This window comes from Podarcis raffonei, chromosome 8 (genome assembly GCF_027172205.1).
Source record: "Podarcis raffonei isolate rPodRaf1 chromosome 8, rPodRaf1.pri, whole genome shotgun sequence".
In the NCBI taxonomy this organism is placed as follows: Eukaryota; Metazoa; Chordata; class Lepidosauria; order Squamata; family Lacertidae; genus Podarcis; species Podarcis raffonei.
Genome location: NC_070609.1, coordinates 63,053,952 through 63,078,220, shown reverse-complemented (window position 1 = coordinate 63,078,220; position 24,269 = coordinate 63,053,952). Strand labels below are relative to the sequence as shown.

At 47.6% G+C, this 24,269-nt stretch overlaps 1 protein-coding gene across 3 annotated transcripts; it reads left to right on the top strand.

Annotated features, from left to right (window-relative positions):
- Nucleotides 1–136: 136 nt before the first annotated feature.
- CEP104 (centrosomal protein 104) lies at nt 137–20,203 on the top strand. 3 transcript variants are annotated; one of them, XM_053400392.1, is made up of 22 exons: nt 137–253; nt 2,025–2,155; nt 2,416–2,589; nt 3,118–3,256; nt 4,888–4,950; nt 5,407–5,483; nt 6,288–6,456; nt 7,442–7,600; nt 7,935–8,168; nt 9,038–9,241; nt 9,967–10,134; nt 10,356–10,529; nt 10,920–11,096; nt 11,447–11,653; nt 12,367–12,483; nt 13,741–13,777; nt 15,065–15,146; nt 15,970–16,078; nt 17,137–17,275; nt 17,438–17,505; nt 18,338–18,434; nt 18,771–20,203. In XM_053400392.1, the coding sequence occupies exons 2-22, from the start codon at nt 2,043–2,045 to the stop codon at nt 18,905–18,907; spliced, it is 2,844 nt and encodes a 947-aa protein (XP_053256367.1). In that variant the 5' UTR covers nt 137–253; nt 2,025–2,042; the 3' UTR covers nt 18,908–20,203. The 3 variants fall into 3 exon arrangements, 2 of the variants coding, with proteins under 2 accessions (XP_053256367.1, XP_053256366.1); XM_053400391.1 differs by having other exon boundaries at nt 152–257; XR_008331873.1 differs by lacking the exon at nt 17,137–17,275 and having other exon boundaries at nt 152–257; nt 18,771–18,894.
- Nucleotides 20,204–24,269: the final 4,066 nt, after the last annotated feature.

Below are 24,269 nucleotides of genomic sequence, written 5' to 3'. Positions count from 1 at the left end.
GAAAGGGTGCGAAGCAGTAAAGAGGCGAAAGGGCAGAGCGCCGCCGCGCGAAAGAGAGCGAGACCGCGCTTGCTGGCGAGCCCAATGGCCGCGTGCCATTGTTTTTCACCGGAACTTCCGTTTGGCGCGTCGGCTTCCTCAGATAGCCTTGATCTCTTTTTAGTCTCCGCCCCGCCGCTCGGCTCGCGCCTGCGCAGTAGCGTCCAAGTGGTTGCTAGGAGAGCAGTGGCCCTAGTGATGGAGCCGGAATAAAGTAGGTAGGAAGAATGGAAGAGAGAGAGAAAGAAAGAAAGAGACAAAGCGAAGAGGGGCGGGGAGGGAAGGCCGCGCCTCCTGCTCCCCTTAGGAGCCCCTCCCTTTTGGGGAGGGGGAGGAAGGTGTCGGCCCCTCCCTCATCCTTAGGTGGGGGGAGGCGACCATAATAGAGGGTTGGGGATGAAATGTGGGTGGGCATTTATATATTTATTTCATTGCATTTATATCCCACATTTTTCCCCTCCAAGGAGCTCAAGGTTTCCCCCCCCTCCTCATTTGATCCCCACATCAACCCTGCGAGGTAGGCTAGGCTGAGAGGCAGTCGCTAAGTGCCCAGGTTAACATCCAGGGAGCTTCATGCACAGCCAATGAATGAGTGGGGATTTGAATGACCCGGGCTTATGGGTCTCCTTTCCCCCCTGCTATCCCCGCAGCAGCCTTGTGAGATGGGTTAGGCTGAGAGGCAGCAACTGCCTTCTCCCTCACCAAGGTTACCCTGCGAGCTTCATGGCCAAGTGTGGAGATTTGAATCCTGGTCTCTCCCAGGTCCTAGTCCGACACTCTGGCCACTACACGACACTGCCTCGTGGTTTATGCCTTCCTGGCATTTTTCAACATTATTTGCCTCCCAGAAATGCAAAATGCAGCTCACAGGTGCAACAGCGATTAAGAACTTAAGATACTCATATACTGGGTGAACAAGTCATATAAGAGCCTGTGGCTCCCCAGATGCTGTTGGACTCCCAGCAGTCAACATGACCAAAGTGATGGAACAGTATCTGGGGGAGGTCACAGATGTTTATCATCCTTGCTCCATGGCAAGTTATTTCCAATCAATCTGGAAATCCAGAAGCCACGTTTCGTACCCCTGAGGAACTTTTTCTTTTAAAACATATTCAAGCTTTACATTGTTAGCCTATGGAACTGTCTACCCACAAGATCTGGCTTTGAGGGTCAGCTGACTATGCTTTATCCTCTATAAATTTATCTAACCATATGAATGTAAGACGAACCTTGCTGAGTCAGAGCAAAGGCTCATCCAACTCAGCATCCCACTGCCCAAATTGGCTAGCTTGATGCTTCCTGATAGCCTGCAAGCTTGTCTTGTGCTTCTGGGATTCTGAGAGACAACTGGTTGACCAAAGTGCTTGGCCATGTGGACCTTTGGTCTCATCTGGCAGTGGTGCTCTTGCATTCTTAACTTGCAGAATATAATCTCAAACTTCAATTGTTAAAAATCCATAATTTTGCATGTCTTACCCTAAAAGAATGTTGAATTGTTTTTAAGAAAATAAGAAGAGCCTGCTGGATCAGGCCAATGACACATCTAGTCCAGCATCCTGATCTCACAGATGCCTGTAAGAAACCTGCAAGCAGGACCAAGCACAAGAGCACTCTCCTGTGGTTTCTAGCAGCTAGGGTTCAGAGGCATGGTGCCTCTGACAGTGACAGAAAAGCATAGCCCTAATGGCTAGTAGCCATTCATAATATTTCGTAGACTTCTCCTCTGTAAGTTTTATCTTATATTTTAAATCCACCCACAAGTCAGTGGCTACCTCTGCCTCCTGTGGAAGCAAGCTCCGTAGTTTGTAACTACGCAATGTGTGAATAACTTTTCTTTGATCTGACCTGAATTTTCCAGCATTCAGCTTCATTGGATGCTCCTGAGTTCTAGTGCTATGGGAGAAGGAGGGCGGGGGAATCTAACCACTTTCTCCATGCCATGCAAAAAATACTAATAATTATAAAGCATATTTCTTTTTTTCCAGTTAGTTCAAGAGGGCAGGATGCCGCACAAGATTGGGTTTGTTGTTGTAAGTTCATCAGGGCATGAGGATGGCTTCAGTGCAAAAGAACTGATGGTCCACGCCCCAACCATCAATGGCTGGAGGTCACCAAGGTACTGTAAGTGACAGAAATTTTAGGAAGCACTTTGCCAGTTTTAGCGTTGTCAGGCTTGTGGGTTGCATGCAGTTTCCCTGGCACCCCTGGATGGGGCCTTGCTAGAATCCTGAGGCCCTCGCCTTTGATTTTAAGAGCGTAGTTTCTGTCCATCACAGTTGAACTGCATGGGGGGAAGGGAATGATTACTTAGGAGCCGGGAACATAAGAACTTTGGCTTGGGGTGCTGAAGCACTTGGGATGTTTCTTTCATTCCAGGCTCTGCCAGTATCCCCAAGAAATCGTCCTTCAGATGGTGGAGCGATGTAGGATTCGAAAACTGCAGTTGCTCGCTCACCAGTACATGATTTCTAGCAAGATTGAATTCTACATCAGCGAGAACCTGCCTGAATATTTCGCACCATACAAATCAGAGAGGTTCCGAAGGCTAGGGTAAGTCTCCCCTCTCTGCAAGATGAGCCAGGCCTCAGTTCCTCATTTGCTTGGGGCAAGCAAGTTGTTTCTTAAGGTAGAGGAGTTGGTGAGCTTCTACTGGGCAGAAGCAGCAGGGAAACTGCGTGGATTCTTACAGGGTTTTCTAATAAGCCATATCCATTCAGGGGATCAGTGTTTCTTGGACAGCCCAAGTAACCCCGTGGAAGCACACACAAGCTCACACAAGTTAGTTCCATTTTCTTCACTCTTGGTTTAGGGTTCTGATCACAGGGCAGGTGTCAGGGGGGACCATCTGGATTCAGGATAAGAAGCCTTTCTAGAAGGGCTGTACCATACGGAGCAAGTTTGTTTTCTACTGCTGTTAATTTCAGGCACGCCTTTTTTTTTTAAGAATAAAGTCTTGGACTCGCCGTGTTTTGATTTTGGGGCGTACAATGAACATGTCAGTACCAGGATGTCTGTCCTTGATGCTTTAAATGTGATTGCGTATAATATTGTCTTTTTCTCTCCACCCACCCCTTGCAGTTACGTGTCTCTCTCAAATAATGAGAAAACTGGCTACAAGGCACGAGAACTGAAATCCGTCTACGTAGATGCTGTTGGCCAATGCCTAAAGTTGACGTTCCACAAAAACTATGTCAATAGGTACAACCTGTACAGTCAGGTAAAATGAACCAAAAGGCTGAGGGGGTACTTCATGTTTTACTCGTCTTTCTGAAAAATGAATCTCCACCCAAGGAAGGCACAGTTTTTGAAGTAGATGTGAGGTTTCTATTTCTCTGTTTGGGGGACAGTTGCTGTTTTGTTTGCAGATCCCAGCTTTTCTGCACAGCTCTCATGGCTAATTCTTGCCCTCATGCAAGACCTCCACCCAACCTCTTTTCAGCAGGACATGCTTGACCCATTGAGTGTTGTCTAACTAAAAGTGCACTGCCTTGCACACTTACCTGGAAGTAAACCCCACTGAATACAGCGGGGTTTATTTTTGAGTAAACATCCACATGATTGCATGGGAAACCCCACCTGCCTATTGCCCACTCTAAAATCTGTGATGAGGTCTTCAATGTGGAGGATCGCATGAGGTCACAACACCTGAGATGGCAGCTTTTGCAGAACTGGGTTTTAAAATACTGGCAGCCAGACTTTCACAGGACTTCTCTTCAGATTTTAGGAGTTCAGTGTCGTCATTATGAAACAGCATGATGGTACTATTTCGCTATTCAAATCCATGGCAATACAGTGGACGCTTGGGTTGCGAATGTGATCCGTGCGGGAAGCACATTCGCAACCCACAGCATTCGCAACCCGCAGTGGCGCGTCCACGCACACATGGGTCACGATTCGGCGGTTATGCGCAAAGTACGATTTAGCACTTCTATGCATGCGCAAGCACCGAAACCCAGAAGTAACGTGTTCCAGTACTTCCAGGTTCGGTGTGGTGCACAACCCGAAATCATGCAACCCGAAGTGTCTGTAACCCGAGGTATGACTGTAAATAAAACGCACAATAGCAATCAGCCTCCCTTTTCTCTAGATTATCTCTCACCAGCGGGGCATATGCTTTTATTGTGTACAGTTCTATTGTTGACGGCCTTGGATGTAAGCTTTGCAAAAAGATGAGAAAGGAACTGTAATAACATCAAGTCAATACACTGGAGAATGCATTGGGGAAGAAAGAAATGACTTTTAGCCGACGGGGAACAAAAACTGAAAACGCTTTAGGAATTCTGATAGTATGAGGAAGAATGAAAGAAGGCATTTCTACATCTCCAGCACCCTTGCTTCTCAGAATCAAGGGTGCTGGAAATGCAGTGTGCTCGAACCAGAGATTCTGGGGTTGCGGCCAGTGATTATTATCCAGCAACATCTGTCAGGCCACAGATTCCCCAGCCCTGTCCTAAAGGAATCTTAGAACCCAGGGGTTGGATGAATAAGTTTTCAAGAGGTTGGGGGTGGAGATGGCACTGTAGCTCAGCAGTGGAGCATCTGCTTTCAGTGCAGAAAGTCCCAGTTTCAAGTCACCAATATTTCCAGGTAGGGCTAGCAAAGACCCCCTACTGCCAGCCTGTGTAGGTAGAGCTGAGCCATTTAAACCAGATTGCTATCTACCAGGAGCAGGGCTCTTTGCCCTATTGCAAAACCAGATAAAAATGTGCAAAATAGGTAAAAATAGCAGGAATAGGCCCAATTTGCATTGATTATTTATGTCACAGCACTGAGCTTTCCCTGCTGCAGAATTTCACTTCTTTTAAAAGGCATAGAAGGAAGCCTGCCCATTTTTCCTTTTCCTTTTAGGTTGCTCTTGTAGCAATAAATATCATTGGAGAGCCTGCAGATGCCAGCAATGACACTAATCATGTAAGTATATGAAGTAATGAGCTGAGGGAAACCCTGGGCCACCTTTACCTTCGTTTAGGGGGGTAGTTCAGTCATAATGCCAAGCCGGTCCTGGTTTTTAGAGGGCGGGTGCAAGCTGCAGTCTGCCGGTTCAGACAAAGAGCAAAACCGTGGTACACCTCAGATCAGGATTGGTTGCTGGGAATCGCAACCTGATAGGTTCCTCCTCTCGTTATTCATGTAACGAAAGCAAAGGAGAGAGAGCCTATGCACAGGGATTCAAGGCAGCTTACAGCTGAAGTAGAAACAGCTAAAAACATAGGGGAAAGGCAATAATTAAAAAAACAAGTAAAGATTAATAGAATATACGTATATAGGATCTATTATACATAGCATTAGAAGGGTACCACTTGCCATTCCTGGATGTAGGCTTGATAGTGATTTGTGGGATACCCCCTGACTTTTATCTTTCCGAAGTCTTCTAGAGAGAAGCTGATTGACCATTACCTTGGAAACAACCCAGATGACTCGGCCTTGGAAGGAACATACACCGGGTAAGGCTAAGGGGTAAGGATGAGGAAGAGCCACAGCTCAGTAGTACAGCAGAAGGTCCCAAGTTCAAGTTGAAAGCTTTTCTATTCCACCAGGCCTCTTCAGGCAGAAAAGAGTTCATCCTTCCACAATGGTTTATTGATGCTTGTTTTTTAAAAACTTCTTTTTGCTTTTAAGTTGTTCTTAGCTTTTTAAGAACAGCTTTTTAGCTTTTTTAGCTGTTTAAGAACGCGGGTGGCGCTGTGGGTACAACCTCAGTTCCTAGGACTTGCTGATTGTAAGGTCGGCGGTTCGAATCCCCACGGCGGGGTGAGCTCCCGTCGTTCGGTCCCAGCTCCTGCCCACCTAGCAGTTCGAAAGCACCCCTAAGTGCAAGTAGATAATAGGGTACCGCTTTATAGCGGGAAGGTAAACGGCATTTCTGTGTGCGGCACTGGTGCTGGCTCACGAGTTGCAGCTTCGTCACGCTGGCCATGTGACCCGGAAGTGTCTTCGGACAGCGCCGGCTCCCAGCCTCTTGAGCGAGATGAGCGCGCAACCCTAGAGTCTGTCACGACTGGCCCGTACGGGCAGGGGTACCTTTACCTTTACCTAGCTTTTTAAAACCCTTTTATTGATTGGTTCTAATCTTTTTAATGTTTTAAACCACTTTGATATTTTTTATGATTTAACAGTACATAAATACATTGTGTCCTAGCTGTCAGCCAGAGTTTCAATTTCCCCATCCCCTTGCAGATGAAAAAATAAAATAAAATCCTGTGTCTTAAACAGCTCCACTAAGTCCCTGTTATCCCTCTCCTTCCCAGGAAGCCAGATTTGATTTCACCACTGGATGACCTGGCTTTTGACATGTACCAAGATCCAGAGGTGGCGCAGATAATCCGCAAGCTGGATGAGAAAAAGCACGAAGCAGTGCGCCAGGAGCATTACGACCATGCCAAGAAACTCAAGCAAGCTATTGCAGACCTGCAGAAGGTAGGGCCAGAGCACGGTAGGGAAGGGCCACACATAGCCAACTGATTTTATTTGCAGCAGAGGTTTTTGCGGAGTGTCAGCGGTTACTCGTAATCACGCACATTTCCCTGCTCGCCAAGGATTGCACACCCTGCGCCTGATGAAGATCACCGAGTGGCCCGGCAGATGTTGTTGCACAACTCCCGTCCTCAACCCTGACCATTGGCCATGCTGACCAGGGCTGATGGAAGTTGGAGCCCAACAACCTCGGGAGGAACCAAAGGTTCCTTACCTCTGTCAAAAATAAATCAGTTGGTTCCACTGGGCTCTTTGCCCTCCTTGTTTAGACACAGCACCTATAAACTAATAAATGCAGCAGCCAAACAAGAGCCCTTTCCCCCTCAGGCCCTCCACATTCATTTCTTCCTCTTTAAAAAAGCGTTTTTTCCTTCACCTGTAGAGTTTTATGCAGGAGGGGTGAAGAGGCAACTATCCCCCAGAACCTTCCTGTGCTAGGAGTTTCAGCCTCCTTGGAAGGTGGGCCAAGAAACAGAGTTGCATTAAGTCAGAGTAGACCTGTTGGAATGAATGGATGTGACCAACTTAGGTCCATTATTTTCAAGGGGTCTTCTATGAGTAGGACTAATGCAGGATGCAACCTGGAGTTCGAGAATGTTCCTCTGGAAGGATCTTCAAAATGGGGACCTTTCCCGCTTTTCTCTCTAAAGATCTGAAATATCAAATCTAGGAGAGAAGGGTATTATTTCTGTTTAGGGAGCTGACTCTTTTTTCAAGCATGGAGGGACAAGAAGATGTATTTGAAGGAAACTACAAAAGAGCCCACCAGCTCTCTGTTAACACCAGCATGACAGTAAGAGAAGAAGGTTTTGCAACTTCCTTGTCTCTTCTCGGCTTTGGGATAATCTGTGTCCACTGCAGAGAATGCACAAGCCCATTGTTACATTCCAGGCTCCATCAGTGACCTCTGAGCTCCCCCTTCTTCCAGGTTGGCGAGCGGCTGGGCCGCTACGAAGTGGAGAAGCGTTGCGCCGTCGAGCGGGAGGACTATGACCTCGCCAAGCAGAAGAAGCAGCAGATGGAGGAGTACCGCCTCAAAGTGTACCAGCAGCTGGAGCTGCACAATCTCCTCGACCCAGATCTGTTGGTGAGCAACGTCCCTGACAGGATGAGACAGGGATGAGATTGACCTTGCCCAGCTCTTCCTGCCATGCAGTTCAGAAGTATTGAGGGAGGTTTGGGATTAGGGTATAGAGGAGCCGTCACTGAAGTCAGCTCCCATTGCAGCAAAGCTTTACTGTATGTTGGGAAGTGGTATAACAGGGATGGCCCCAGATACTGTTGGACTCCCAGCTCCCATGACCAATGGCCAGGAATGATGGGGTGAGTTGTCGTCCCAGGACATCTGGAAGTGTCTCCCACAATTGCTGCATGGCAAAAGCTCTCTTGATGCACTTTTCTTCTCCCTCTCATTCTCTCAGATCCGGCGGCCTCCTGACTTGCCTCTGGAGCCTGTGGCTTATCCCACCGCTTCTCCCCAGCAGAAAAGGCCTCTGCTTTCACCCCGGTGGGACAAAACCGAAGCAGAGAGTCCTGAGCCGCTGCCTCCTGAAAAGCCACCAGAAGCTCCTTCTCCAGAGCCCGTTGCAGCTCAGGCCATCTCTCCTCCTGCCGCCCAGGCCCCCATCTCCACCGAGGCTTTTCCAAAGATCAACGTAAGCCTAGTTTTCCACGTGTCCTGCAGATTAACGCCCTTCTGCACACAGCTGACACTGGGTATTTCTGTGGCCTCTTTTTTGTTTTCCTTCTTTGTTCTGAGGGCGGAGAGCAATTGTGCCTGCTTTCAGTTCAGCAGGGCTCACTGGTTGCAGTTTCTGTAAACCATCTAAGGCTGGGGATTCCTTTGGGCTGCTGAATGCTTCCCAACTGAGGTGCAGCAATGCCTTCAGACTCAGAAAAATAACAAAGGAATTGTAGGATGTACATAGCTTGGGTAGAAAACTTTATCGTCCTAGAGAAGGCAAAGGCAGCCGTGCTTGGTCCTTTGTTGTCAGAGGATAGTTCTATGTGACTTCTCATCTTGAGGTCTGAGAGAACAGGGTGAGGAGGAAGTTGCAAAACACGAAGCAACCTAAGATGTATGAGTTCAGATAACAAAGCAATAGAGAAGTCATCATAGAGATGAAGGTACAGGGAAAGTCTAGGAAGCTGGAGGTCCCTCACTCTATCTGTCTTAACCCCATGTGAACCCCTTACTCTGTTTCCTTAATTGGACCCAATTTTCCAACATTTCTTTGCAAGGGGGATGTTGGAGCAGATCACCATTTTTGTACTAGTTCTGTGCTCCCATGGCTAGTGAAGCAAGGGAAGGGCTACAGCTGAGTGACGGAGCATCTGCTTTGCATGCAGAAAGCCCCAGGTTCAGTCCTAAGTGGCATCAAGTAGGGCTTGGAATGTCCCCTGCCTGAAAGACTGGAGAGCTGCTGCCAGTCAGTGTATGCAGTATTGAGCTAGTACTTTTTAAAAAACAGTGTCTTCTCTCTCCCTCTCCCTCTCCCCCTCTCTCTCGGTCTCTCTCTGCTAGGTTGAATTCTTGCCTTACGATGAGAGGCCCCTCCCAACTATTCGTAAGCAGCAGGAGGAAGGCTTTCCCTACTTGGACCCTGAGATGAACGAGGAGGACCCTGGGGACACCCCGAGAAGTGGTGTCGTCGGAGAGCCAGAGCCGTTGACCGAGAAAGCTCTGAGGGAGGCCAGCTCAGCCATTGAAGTGTTTGGGGAAGGCCTGGTAAAGACCTTGTAAACGTAGCTTAGTAATGGCAGGGCAAGCGCATTACTTTCATGTACAAAGAGTACCCTTGCACATTGCAGGATTGAGCCCTGGATAAGTGGTGCAGATTGTACAAAGAAAATTGAATTGAAAATTGTTTCTGTTTGAGCCAAAATCAGCTACCCAGGCCTCTTGGTCTGGCTTCTGGGGCTCTTTCCAGCCCCATACAGGTAACCTGGGGGTGGCACTGAGAATCAACCCTGCTCCTAGCTGCATAAACTCATCCTGGGTTTTGTTCCTCAGCCACGCCAGCGTGTGATATTTATTTATTTATATGCTGCCTTTCGGCCGAAAAAGACATCCCAAGAGAGCTCACAAGCAATATAAATGCAAATGCAAACCTACCAGTCAAAATATAGCACAATACCATAAAAATCAAACTAAATCGTAACATTTCAGAAGTGTTAACATGTGTTCATTTTCCTGCCATAAAGGCAACAGAGTAATTAAAAAAAAAAACATTAGTGGAGAGCAAGAATAAGAACTTAAACAGCAGCGCCTCCTTTAAAGGGTTCTAGGCAGGGGAGTGGGGCAAGGCAGGTGCAATCACTTGCCCCTGGTGGCTCCAGCCGTCTCACCCCTGCAGCAGTACTGGCCAGGCTCTTCCTGATGAAAGAATGACAGGTGTCGGCTTTTGTGCAGATCTGGGCTGTTCCAGCTCCTGAACATTCTCCTTTTGCCAGGTTGCAGGGGCCTATTCCAAGACATGGTCTTACCGCGAAGACTCGTTGCTCGCCATATACAAAAAGATGACGGAAGTATCCACAAACACGCCAAAGGATGACCTGAAGAACCTCCTTCGGGGCGCCATCTTCCTCATAGTGAGAGCCATAAAAGACATAGTCTCCTCGGTGAGCAATATCGGGGGGGGGTCGGGTCTAACATCCCTGTGAATGCCCTCTTCTGTATATCCTAAATGAGAATGTGTGGGAACTCAGTGGCGGGGTCCAGTGACTCCCAGTTTCAGATGGTTGTAAAGGTTTCCACATGCAGCAGCCCCATGCAATCGAAATTTCTCTCCCTCTTGACCACAGTTCCTATTTTAACCACTTTGGTGGTTTCCTTCTGGTAGGTTTTTCAAGCTTCCTTAAAGCTCCTAAAGATGATCATCACGCAGTACATCCCCAAGCATAAACTTGGGAAGCAAGAGACCACTTTCTGCGTGGAAAGGACCTTCCCCAACCTTCTCTCCAGGACAGGGGACTCCTCTGCCCGCCTTCGTGTAGCGGCTGCCAACTTCATCCAGGTCAGTCTAGTCAATACACAAAGACTTGCAGCTGCATGCAAGTGTTTGCCTGAACACATGACATTCAAGGTTCATGCATTGATCATTTCAACTGCATTACTGCAATGCGCTCTCTGGGGGGCTTCACTTGCACATGATCTGGAAGCTGCAAGTTAGTGCAGAATGCTGTGGCGTGATTGCTGACAGGTATGGAACAACTGTGTGCATCTATGTCACTACAAAATACTCCTCTTCTTTGTGTAGGTCTGAGGTAAAACCTGTGAGGCTCAAACCGCTGCTGAATCTTGCAGGACTTGGGAGGGCAGTTCTCAGTTTTGCTGAGTCGTGCCTTTGTGGGCCGCATATTAACCGCTGACCCGAGTGTGCTGTGTCTTTTCCATCCCCCTCTAGGAAATGGCCCTCTGTAACGAAGTGAAGCCTCTTCAGATTATACCTGCTCACCTGGTGCAGCCTGTGAAGCCAAATTCCCCTACACATCTTGCAATGAGCCAGGTGGAATTAGTGGAACGCTTGCTGAAAGATATGGGGACGGATAACACCGGTTTTACTGTCGATAACGTCATGCGGGTAGGGAGCTGAGCTTCCAGTGGTTTCTGAATCTGTCTAAGAAGGCTTCCTACATTCTTAATGAAGCCGCTTGCTCTAGGTGCAGCACAAACTCTGCAATTGTGCCCATACATTCATACCCCACTCTCCTTCTCAGTAAAATCACTTAGAAAAACTTCTTTGGAGGTGGGAGGTGTGTTGTTGATGTTGCAGGCATTAGCCACTAGCACCCTGCACAGCCAGCTTTTTTCTTAACACGCTGGAAACATGTAGAACCCATTTTCCCCCGTTTGTTTTTCAGCACATTGAATGTACACTTAAACCACCTCCATAAGACTCACAAAACGACTGCATGTTTTCTTCACCCTTAGTTTGCAACGGGAGCTCTGGAGCATCGAGTATATGAGGTCCGGGAAACAGCCCTCCGGATCATCCTGGATATGTATCGGCAGCACCGAGCCGTCATCCTGGATTACCTTCCTCCTGATGATGCCAACACACGCAAGAACATTCTGTACAAGACACTTTTTGATGGGTTTGCTAAAATAGACGGCAAACTCACAGAAGCAGAAATAAGGGTAAGAAATGCAACTTTTTTCAGGTCTTGTGGTTTTCATAGGGGCTGTGCTGACTGAGGCAGGAAAACGATGGCCAGTTTCTGAAAACCACAGGAAGGGAGAGTGCTCTTGTGCCAGGATCCTGCTTGCCAGTTTCCTACAGGTTGGCCCCTGTGAGAACAGGATGTTGGACTAGATGGGCCATTGGCCTGATCCAGCAAGCTGTTACGTTCTCCTGTGTGTCAGGCTCAACCCATCAGGAAGGCGAAGTGACCCTTGCTGGATTAGACCAAAATGCCATCTGGTTCAGCATCCACAGTGACCAACCAGATGTCTCTAGGTAGCAAGCCACAGAGGAAGCAGGTTTCCCACTGCCACTGTTTGTTGGCGATGCCAGGTATCCATAGGTATACTCCCTCAGAGCTAAACAGCCTGTTCTCCATGAATTTGTCAAATCCCTCTTGGAAAACAGCCTTGAAGGCAGCAGCTTTCATCTTGTGGCCGTGTCACCATTGGCTTCTGCCTCTGCTCTCCGACTGAGTAAATTCTGCAGGTTGGTAGACAGGTGCATTCAGACATTGTCCCTGTCTTTGCTCAGTGTTCCTCCTTTTCTTTTTTTGATGCTGTGTAAGCTGAGAACTCGCAGAATCCTAGTTCCAGAAGACAATCAGGCCAGTGTTGTTGGTGACTCGGGCCCCAAACCCAGCAACCTTCAACTGAGTGTGTTTTGACAGGCGCAGAGAAAGACGGCTACCGACGAAGCTGAAAAGCAAAAGAAAGATGAGATCAAAGTGTTGCAAGGTCAGCTGGCAGCTCTGAAGGACATGCAGACGGAAGCTCAGGCTGTAAAGGTATCTGATGGCCACCAAGGGTCTTAAAATGCTCTTCCGTTGCTTTATCCTTATGGATAGAAGGAAGTCATAGAACGTTTCTTTCATTCTCTCTCCTCGCCTTTTGAAATAGTATAACTCTTCCACCATTGCAGACTGAATGTGTATGCGTACCACTGTCCCTCCTAGTCATGCTGCTTTTGTGGTGCCTCAGGTACTACCGGAAGCAGGTTGGTGGCATACAGCATATATAAAAACACAACAAAACATCAAACATTTAAAAAATCAATATCCTACCACCTCAAATGCAAAAATATAACAACCTCTGTCCTCCAGGATTGTTGCATCATTGAGATCTTTGGAAGCCTCGAATGAGCAACATCATGCTTCCTTAAACTGAGCCAGACAAGGCCAGCCCAAAACTTTCTTATCCAGTGGTTTCCATTCTTTAACTTTGGGGAAGAACTGAAGCTCAAGTGAATTGCATGCAGAAGGTCATTTGTCAATATGCCCAAGTAGGGCTGGGAAAGACCCCCGTCTGAAACCCTGGAGAGCCACTGTCAGTTGGTATAGACCTGGGGTGGGGAACCTTTTTGACTCCACAGGCCACCATCCTTATCAGGATCAGCCTTGTGGGCAAAAGAAATGACACTTGGGCAGGGCCATGCCACCTGCCAATCACCCAGCATCCCAAGAAAGTCAAGTGCCAAGTGCTGTTGAAACAAAGGTTTTTCCTCTGCTTTAGCGAAGGGTTCCATGCAAACCCATTCCTGAATCAAACTCTGCCTCACGACAGCAATAGCTCTTTGTGGTCTCAAGCAGAGGAATTTTATATTTAATATCTTTTGTGGCTGGAAAGGGCAGGGACTGAGCCTGTGGCTTTCTGCATTTAGGAACATGTCTTTTACCAGATATGCCAACTGTCAAACATTGGGCTTCTGCTATGGCTTCAGCCACTTCCTTCTCCTTCCTTTTAATTCATTGTTATTAACCAGATTTCTTCTTCGATTCCTCGGTTGCTGAACAAAGAAAAGGATTTTGGCTGGAGAGGGGACTGATCTGTGATGTTTCTGGAGTCCAACTCCCATCATGCCTGGCCATGCTGGCTGAGATTGATGGGAGGCGGAGTCCCAACAACATCAAGGTTCCCTCCATAAGCACTTACCTGAGAGCAAGTTTCCCTGAACTTGAGGCTGGCTTCTGTATAAACAAGTCTAAGAATGTACTGTGATTCCATTTACATTTTTGTTTTTAATTTATTCTACTTTTCTTCTTCAGGAGAAAGAGAATGATTTTCAGAAGTCCAAGGCTCAAGGTAGGCACTTTTTTTAAACCCAATATCCTCTCATAGTAAATGCCTTTTATAGATTGTATTTGTAAAACTGCATATTCAGTTCATCTTGAGTGTTGGATTGCCATGGGTCAGAAGAAGTCAGAAAGCTGTAAACAGATATTGGTGGGGATACACATTATTTACATGTTAAGAATATTTTACGTGATGGAAGAGAATTCCAAGTTACTGTAGTCTGTGCGGTGTAGTCTAAGGAAATGGGTGGACGCATCCAAATTCCTCACTCAGGTACCTCAGGAGCAGGTGAAATTCCTGCCTTCCATACAAGCAACTTTTCTTTTATTCTTACTTTATCCTTTTGCACAGATACTGCCTTGTTTGCCCTCTGTAGACGGGAGAAGGGCATTGCTGCGACATTGGAGGCTCATTTCACTTTCTCCTTTTCCAACGTGGCATATTCTCTCATATGCCAGCAAGTGCCCTTCTGCCTTCAATGGACAAGGCTGATGAATGTGTTGTATTCTTGCCAGCAATAAAATACATTGCACTCTGCAGTGCTTAGAAGATGTGACACACACACTCCCACCAGGTGCACTGCTGTCAGGGATGCCCTAAGCTAGCCTTTTGCAACCTTGGGTTTCCAGATGTCCCTGGACTCCCATCGGCCTCATCCAGCATGGCCCAGTTTGTCAGGGATAATGGGAATTGTAGTCCAACAACATCTGGGAACCCTGGGTTGGGAAAGGCTGTCCTACTGCATCTTCCACTAACCCCTCCCCACAAAGTGTCCTTTTCACCAGGAAATATAGTTCAACACTGGTTCTGTAAAGGGAATTGGGGGTTGCTTGTGCGTAAAGGGTGCTGCAGCTCTAGGCAACGTTGCCTGGCTAAACCTTTCCCTGGCTGGACAGCCCTTTCTCTGCCAGTCACTGGCAGAATCCGTCAGTGGGCGTTTTCTGAACTTCTTCCAGCATAAAAATTCTTTCACCCCAAGTCTCCGCCTAGCCTCTCTGCGCAGAAGTCTCCTGCGCAGAGTGGGCGTGCCCAACGGAGGTCCTGGGCTCTCCCCGCTGCTCTCTGTGGAAGAGTCTCGGAGCCCTCTCTCCGCAGTCTCCCCTTGCTTCCTGGTGTCCCTCCTATTTCCTTCCTCAAAGGAAGTTTGCTCTCTCTCCCTGCTGGTCCCTTCTCCTGCATCGTTAGGGAGCCTTACCTCCACTCTAGGCTCCGATGGCAGTTCCCTGACAGGTTCATTTAATTTAATTTCTTTTTTTTTTCTTTTTCCCTCCTTCCCTTTCTTTCCTTCTTTTTAAGCCGAGTTCTTGAAAAAAGCCCCACAGCCTCCAAAAGCAGACACTCCAGATGATCACACCTCAGTTGCAAATTACCTCGACAAGTAAGTAAGAAAAATATCAGTGAGCAGTTAGTTCCAGAACAGATAAATTGGGTTGAATAAGTCAGAACCCATCTTTTGGCCGGATTTTTTTAAAAGTACTTTGTCATTATTTCCTGCGCTGATCACCATTTCAGGAGTAAACACTCTTTTTGAATGGCCCTTCACATCTGTTCGTCTATTATTATTATTATTAAAGAATTTATCCCACACTTCAACCAGGAAGAGCTCCCAGAGCACTTTGCAGATCACTACTGTTCCTGCTCTCATAGACTTAAAATCTAAAAGGATGCAGCATGAGATGAAAATGGGCTGGGAGGGAGAACAGAATAAGCAAAATCGAGTGCAAGTTCATAGTCACAAGTCTTCCTAATGAGCAGCTAGAGTGGAAAAGCTCAAGGAATGGGAGCTGCTGGCCTCTTGGCTGGGTGTCAGTGAGATTGCCCTGCTTTCCTCCTCTGCTGCAGCCAAATGATGAGACTGAGGGAGAAGCCTGGCTTCTCAGCAGAGCCAGTGGTGGCCCTGCATCCCTCTTTATATTCTGCACCCCAAATTCAAATCCTGTGTTCATTGTACATTAGTCAAAAGTCATTTGCATTTGTATAGGCCGACTGCCAATGCATTAGCTTGTTCAGTTTGCGTTCTTTGCCATATATTGCCCTCCTTAACACAGCTCAGTAGTAGGAAGAGAGATTTGGATCACAGAGTGGGATATTCAAGACGTAGATATGCCCTGAGCCCCTCATTCTAAAGCAAACCAGGGTGCAGGAGGCCCTGCAATCCGTCTGCCTTGACCTCTGCCCTCGTTGCTCTTCCCCAACTCCAGCCTCTGCATCTTCTGTGGGGAGAGAGATGAATCCTTCACAGAGGAAGGCCTGGATCTCCACTACTGGAAACGTTGCCCAATGCTGACAAGGTGCGAGTTCTGCAAACAGGTGAGCCCCCGCCATGAACACGCGTTGCACATTTTTGAGGGGACCTTGGATGTGTGCCACAGCAGGGACTGTGTTGGTGAGCCCTGCAGTAGCAGCCCAGAGATCCGAGAAAGCTTGGAGAGAGACATGTTTCCCCTTTGGTGCAGCATGTTGTGGTCCTGTCTATCTTTGCTGCCCTAGATGTGGCAGTCATTTTGTGTCATGCCATGCCCCTGCCCTACAGCTGTATTGGGACTGGAGTCTGCAGCACATTCTCAAAACTCCAAAATGTGCTTACTGGCCCAGAAAGGTGAGCAACCTCTGATCCTGTATCTGAGTTCATCCCATAGAATGTGGGTTCACTCCAGCCCATGCTCGCTCTCTCTCTCCTGTGCAACAGCAGAAGAGGCGGCATCCAGACCAGAGATGTGATTGGGTGGCGGGGTGTGAAAGGGCTGAGCCCCTGCCTATCCACACTTGCACCCTTAATCCCAGGTGCTGACAATTAGGGCTTTGGCATGAGAAACATTTGGCTCATTTGGGAATTAAAGGGACAGAACTACCCAAACTGTATAGAAGCATATTCATGTATACTACTACAGCGGCAAGAATGTTACTTACCCAAAAATGGAAAGAAATAGAAGTCCCAGCAAAGGAAGAATGGATAAAAAACTTATGGAATATGCAGAAATGGCGAAACTTACTGGAAAAATAAGAAATCAAGATAACAAACTTCCTATAAAAGAATGGAAATGGTTTATTGAATATTTACAGATAAATTGTAAACAGATAAGAACATTGGCAAGATTATTGTAATAACCTGCAATTTAATAAGAATATATTTTTAAAGTAGATGAATAAATGAACAAATTAAATTAATTTGGATACTGTATGCAGAAGATATTAAAAATAAATTTAGGGAACTACAGAAAGAGAGGGAAGGAAGCCAAGTTTTGAAATGTTAAAATGGCTGTGAAATTATTGAAATGTATAAATCTGAAAATTAAAAGTAAAATTTTAAAAAGAGAGAGAGAGAATCATTTGGCTCTTGCCTCAGACTGTGGGCGGTCCCCTTCCAGGTGGTTGAGATTGCCAGCCTGACGGAGCACCTGCTGACAGAGTGCGACAAAAAGGACAACTTTGACAAGTGTCCGCGCTGCTGCGAAGCCCTGCCGAAGGACGAGCTGCCCCGGCATGTCAAGGGAAAGGCCTGCAACCGTAAGGAAGAGCGGGGCTCTGGGTGGGCTGGCAGGGAGCGGGCACAGCGGCCTCCACCAACCAGGCCCCCTCCAGACATTTTGGACTCCCATCAGCCAAAGCCAGCATGAGATTGGGACATGCAGTCTGCAATGACATCTCTCTGCTTTCTCCTCTTTCCAGCTGCCAAGCCTGAAAAAGTGGCCAATCACTGTCCGTTGTGCCATGAGAATTTCACGCCAGGAGAGGAGGTGAGAGCCATCGCCCTTAGCTCGGCCAGTCACTTTCTTAAAGAGAGGGAAAGGAAGGGTTGACCTTACAAGAAGGGTTATCCTCCAGTCCTGGTTGACCAGATGAAGTCCGGCTCACCAAACTAGAATTGCATAGCACCTTGCCTGTCTTATTGTATTAGCAGCTTGGCACAGCAGCAAGGCAGTGTGCAACAAGCATAGTGGGCAGCTCCACAGAAGTGCTCTCGATGCAGCTATAGCATCTCTCTGGGATGAATTCATCTTCCTATATGGCTCCAGCTGCTTGATTTGTGTCCGTTTTATCCTGCCCTTTCCCCATAGGTGGTTCTCTCCCGGCCCCCTTTTATCTTCCCAGCCACCCTGCAAGGTGGGCCAGAGGTAGATGTCACGAGAGCAGTGTAGCTGCCGCAGAAAGCAGGGACCCCGACTCTTTCACACATTGCACAGTTAGACAGTGGTGTTGGCTGCCGGAAGATGCAGAGATGGACCCTAACTGTCCTGGCTTTAAAGGCGGGGTAGACTCATAGAGGAGGCTAAGGCAGTCAATGACCCCTAGTCATTATGACCGTGCCCTTTGACCAATATTAGACACAATGCAGTCCCAAATCCCTGGGTATGGGGAGGCTATTGCACTTAGTCCCTGCCTATCCATTTCCCAGAGACATCTGACTGGGTGCTAGGCTGGATGCTCCTTTGGTTTCATCCAGCAGGGCTCTTTTTTCCAGATTCTTCACCTTACGTGCTGCATCTCTTCCCTACCTGCTTGATTTCATTATCTGTGTGAAAGACCTGATCCCTTTTTGACCTTCTCCCCTCCTTCCTTTCCCCATAGGCCTGGAAGGTGCACCTCATGGGCAAAGACGGCTGCCGCATGAACCTGAGACGGACCCAGTCCTTGAACAAGAGCATGCCAATGCAGCCAGTTGCCGGTACGGCCTCCATTGTTGGTTTCACACAGATGACGCTTAGGCAGCAGGGTGGTGTCTGTTTGCCTCTCTAGAGCACGAGGCAGCTTTCTTCCAGCATCCGGACACCTACAGGTTTCCCTTTTGTAAAAAAAACAGTGGGAAGCTGAGAATCTAAGGATGTGTGTATATTTTGTGTGGGAGACACATCTCCACACTCACCTGGGGAACCTGGGGTTGTACACTCAGCCCTGCAGGCATGAACGAGAGTGCATTGTGAGCGAGGTGTATCCTGCAACGGCGCCTGCTTTCATCTCTGTCTAAACTCAAACACTCTTCTCCCCCACCCCAAATTTTCAGGCAGGCCTGTCGGAGCACCTCTCAACCGATCTGGGCCGATGGGCATGAAGCTTCGCTCCCCATCGGTTGGCAGCAAGATCCCCACCCCACGAGGAGGCATGAATAAAAGCACTGGCAGAACGTATGCAAAGCGATGACGCGGATCTCTTCTTTCCTTTTGGCTCCGCAACCGGCTGCACTTTACGTATCTCGCTCTAAGATTCTGCTTGCAGATAGCGGCGGTACCCTGCCCACACTCCTCTCCTTCCCCAAGTGGCACAGTTATAAGCCAATCGCGTCTCTGTATGATTGTTTGGCTCCGATAGGTTGGTCCTCTCTTCCCTGGGGATTGTCCACACAGGTGGAGAAGTTGCACATCCAAAACTCCATCTGGTGGGTGCTCACCCCTTGACTGTGATCTCTTGCAGCACAAAAGCAGGGAAAAGAGGAAGCCTTGTCTAAGCCTTCTTACACCCTCTAGTTTCTGGGTCACTTTCTCCTTGCGCTGCAGGCCCAGGCACAAGAAGGTGGGTTCTTATGTTACATGGGTTGTCTGAATTTGGTGGGATTTGCCATGCCAGTCTTTCTCCAAGCCCTACCTAGTTCTCGTAAGAATTTCTCTAGGCAGGGTGACTTACAGTCTAGGCTCAGCCTGAAGCATTTGCTCATGAGGTGTGTTCTACACATTAGGATGTGTTGTGTCTCCTGCTGCTTTTGTAGATTCCCCACTGGATTCTGTGGGGTTTCTGCAGGAAATGTTCCCCCCATAAGTCTGATGTGTCTGTCTCTCACTCTGCTGCTTTTATTGCCCCCCCCCAAAAAAACCCTACCACCTGAGGCATCCTAGGAAGGCCGTGCCTATTCCTTGCTCATAATCAGATACTAAAGAAAAATACAGATTTAAGCCCCACAAACTAGGCAGCCGGGCTGCCAACCATAGGCCTTTCTGCCCTCTTCCTGTCTGGTTGAAAGGTACATTCCTCACCCTATTTTCTAGGAAGTTTTGCTGATCCAGTGTGATGTAGTGGTTAAGAGCGGTAGTCTCGTAATCTGGGGAACCGGGTTCGCGTCTCCGCTCCTCCACATGCAGCTGCTGGGTGACCTTGGGCCAGTCACACTTCTCTGAAGTCTCTCAGCCCCACTCACCTCACAGAGTGTTTGTTGTGGGGGAGGAAGGGAAAGGAGATTGTTAGCCGCTTTGAGACTCCTTAAAGGGAGTGAAAGGCGGGATATCAAATCCAAACTCTTCTTCTTCATCATCATCATCATCCACCATCACCTCCAAATGCGCATATGAGAGAACTGCAGTGGCCAATAAATATTGGCCTAAGAACCAGTTCGTGCCATTTGGGTGGTCAAGGGGGTACAGCTTTTGGCTGCCTGTTCCATTTCATCTTTCTAGTGGGCGGGGGTAGGAGTGGGAATTGCATGTTTAAATACTTCCATACTTTTTTTATATAAAAAAAGAAACCTCTCCAATGTCAGAGGAAAGGGCTCTCACCTGGCCTTCTCCTTGACATACTAGAGTTTCTGCATACATCATGGGTGGACAGCTGATGGCCCTCCAATGGCTGTATCCAACTAAGTTCTACTCAGAGTAGACCCGCTGAAAGCAGTGAGTTATGCCAATAAACATCAACGGGACGCACTTTGGTTACAACCCCAGAGGTTGTGGGACTCCAGCTCCCATCAGCCCCAGCCCACGACGTTTGGAGGTGCACAGGTTCCCCATCCCTGGAATCCTTGGGATGTTTTCATTTTCAAAGCATTTAATTCCCCTACCTGCAGTCTATAAACTACCGAGGTCCAACCAGAGCTGCCCCATTTGACCTATTTGATCATGTTCTGCTTGAAAAGATGGGGCAGACCAGAATCTCTAGAGCTCAAGAGGCAGTTCTAGTAATCCAGCACATGTGTGGGCACGGCACATTATGTTAAGAAGCAACAGGGGGGAGGGGTGAACCCAGAATCTTCGCTAGGTGCTAAGCACTGGAAATGAGAACTGACAGGTGGTTGCAGTTCTTGCAGATCTAAATAATATATCACCCTTGTGTTCCCAAATGGGGATTTTCCAATCTCTATAGGAGGTTGCCCTCCCTCAGAGAGCATAGCATAACACTTTGGATGATAAAAGGATGCATCCGTTAATGGGAAGGGAGTTCCCATGTAATGGAAAAGTTTGAAAACCACTGGATCAGGTTAATGAAAATCCTTAACAACCTCAGGAATGTTAATCTAAGTCATGAAAGGGTTTATTTGCCATCCCATCCTTCACTTTAAAGGATCATCTGAAAGGACAGCATTATAAAACTTGTTCTGCATCTTCTTATAAGATGTGTAATGGCTGATGTGGGATCTGCAGGCTTTTGAATTGTGCAAACTCTTCAGCAAGCAGAAAGAAAAGGTAGCCAGATACAGAGGGCATAACTACTACTGTGACCCCTTATGAACGTTAACCTTTTCTTTTTTAACGGCCTCACAACTGTGTAGACTAGAGGGATTATGGAGGCGAAAGAAGCAGTCTAGAGATCACCAGCTTAGATGGCTTTTTAAAAAATAGATAAGTTCATGGAGGATTGAATGAGATAGTTAAGTGGAAGCTCTGTGCAGAGCACGCCCAGCTATTAGGGAGGATGAGGCCGCTGCCTTAGGCAGCATAAGCCCCCAAAGTGACGTCCTACCACCTCTGCCAGCAGCAGAGAAGCACTGCCCATTTCAGGCAAAATCACATCTATTTGGGGCAATATCTCACCCCGAATTAGTGTGATCTTGCCTGAAATCAGTGCCAATGGCAGTGCTGTTTCTCTGCCCGTGACAGATGCAGTAGGACACATACTCGTGGGACAGCAAGCAGCGGCAGGAACAGGTACAGTGGTGGCAGCAGTGGGGCAGCATTTCCCATTTTGCCTCAAGCGGTGAAACAGGACGCACTGCCCCTGGCTCTGTGTATGTGCAGATGTAGCATACCTCTTTATTAAAAAATAATTTTAAAAGAGCTAGAGACTGGGCAGTGGGGAAAGCGACCCTGCTCCCCTTCTAGCCCTGCTTATGGGCTCCCAGAAAGCATCTGGTGAGTGCTAAGTTAGATGGACCCGTTGGGCTGATTCAGCAGGGCTTTTCTTAGGGGGCTTTCATTCCTTTCCTTCTGCAGAAGACTCGCTTTAGCCTTCCTTTTCTGGTCCTCGCAGGTAGGAGCAGCAAACCTAGCACAGCGGAGGAAAGGCTTCTGATTGGGTGGGACACTGTTCCAATTTTAGATGGTTGTGCTGTGCTACGAGGAGCATAAGTGGGCATTAAGCACTTGCACGCTTTCTGGCACAAATCAAACATGCCTATGGGCGCGCGCACACACACACACACACACACACACACAGCATTCCCTTTATCTACTCACAAGCACGTCAAGTAAGAGTAAGGTACAGCTTGGTGTATTTATCGCTCCCCACCCACCCACTGAGTGAGTTGCGTAGAAAACTCTCTCCTGCCTGCTTAAGTGGGGTCTGGGGGCAATTGTAACAGCTGTGGAGCGTGCCCTGCACCTCCTGGCAATTCCACCTCCTTACCCAAGCCTCTCTCAACCCCCCAGAAGCTACCGTAAGTCAGGCCTTGTACTGGAACCCCTTGAAACCCTCAGCCCTGGCCCATCCCAGGCCACAGATACGATGCTGTGGGTCATGCTGCAGATGAGCTGCTGCTGAAAGGGGCAGATGGAAACACAGGAGGGGAGGGGAGGTGGATGTTTCCGCAAACAAAGGCCTGGATTGTCCTTTGGCTTGTTTAGGGCAGAACAAGAAGTTACAGTGGCAAACGCAAGTTCCCAACCCTTTTGTCTGCTGAAGAACAGGAATCCTGGGGCAGGAGAGAAGCAGCCGGGGAGCCCACTTGCGCATGCACCTAGAACCCCCGTTCACTGCTTTGACTCAAACCAGACCTGTTTTGGATATAACAGGTGACAAAAGCCAGTGGAGGGGTGGGGTTGGGAGAACAGCCAGTGGGATACAGATTAAATACCCGTTTTTTTACCCCCGAGTGTCATCCCTTTTCCTGCATTAACATGCCTTCCTGTACACCTTCCTGTGTAATCACAGGATCTTGGTGACCTTGGCTAGAAATAACCGAGTTACCTCTAAAGAGGGAAACGTGTTTGCAGGAGCAAACTTCCAACGCAGGATATCTTTAGGTGCACAAGATGTGCGCTTGCCCTTCAGGTTCCCCAACGTGGGGCCAAGGTTTGTTGCAACTCCCCACCAAGCCAGTCTCCAGTCAGAGGCTCACCTAAAGGGAGCTGGCGCCAACACGTCTTCAGTTGGGGTTTTCAAGACTTAAGTTGGATAGCTTGCCATGTTGCAACTTAGCCATGCTGTATGGTTTTGTAGGAAATGAGCAAATTGCTGGATAGCAGGCCTGATTCCAGAGTTTTGCACTCCTTTTGTTACATCAACTTGCACACAGGTTTGTACTGCTCTGATAATAAAGGTCTATATTTCAACAAGGAGTGGCAGTGATTCTTTTTCTCTTTTTGAAATATGTCTTTATTTCTGTGTTTATTGTGTTCTATATGTAGTCCACCATTCCAAAGATTTGGCACTGGTTATGCTCTGCCCTGTCCTTGCCACCATAGCCCAATTCAATAATAAAAATATATAAAATTGGACTGTTTAAAGAAAAAGCACACTAGCTCAGGTTTGGGTGAATCTCCAGAGGAAGGGAAATCCACAGAGAAGAGCAGCTGAGAATTCTGCTTAGCCTCATGGGTCTGATTTGTGCATAGAAGTTAAGCTTTGGGCAGCATTTTCAGTTGATGTTGAAGTCCGTAGCATAGTGCAGATCAGGTAGTGCAGAGGTGGTCTGTGGACCTTTGGTGGTATCAGGTGGTCCACAACAAACTTGCAAACATTTGAGAACATTGGTGTTTGGCTCAGCACTTGATTTATTTTACTGGACAACAAAGGTCAAGGCTGTGTTGATCAGGGCCAAAATTTCAAGCTAACAAGGACTCCTGATATGGCACTGATTTTTGACAATGATGCCAGCACTTAAGGAAAAAACATATTTGTTTTTAAGCCAGATGAAAAATTTGTGGCTTTTTAAATGGTATCATTTGTATATTACATAGCTTTTATTGGTCACATTTTGTCAGCTGTATTTGTGTTTTTCATTGGATGCAATCTAGCCAACTCTTCCTGCTTCATTATTATATTGGCCACAGATAGCTATGTGCTGGTAAGGGTTTCACAGGATGGAGTTAACTGAAAGGTAATATCTGCTGCCATATAGTACATTATAGAACTGAGTTTCTCATCCATTAAAAAAAGGGTGCATCTGTTCCATTAGAAAGGCAAGACTAATTATTAAAATATTAGTTGGGTGTAAACTTTATAACATGTATGCATGTGCTTTGATGTGTAGTACAACAGCAAAAGTTTGCTAAGTGGTCGGATGAAACACCCATCAACTTTCAAAAGACGGACAGGATGGGTGGGACAAACGGTTTGGGAACCAGAGATCCTTGTCTGGAGA

Coding starts and splice junctions, on each gene's coding strand:
- CEP104 (XM_053400392.1), top strand. CDS start 2,043: ATGCCGCACAAGATTGGGTTTGTTGTTGTAAGTTCATCAGGGCATGAG. Junction 2,156..2,415: donor AATGGCTGGAGGTCACCAAG/GTACTGTAAGTG, acceptor CTTTCATTCCAG/GCTCTGCCAGTATCCCCAAG. Junction 6,457..7,441: donor CTATTGCAGACCTGCAGAAG/GTAGGGCCAGAG, acceptor CCCTTCTTCCAG/GTTGGCGAGCGGCTGGGCCG.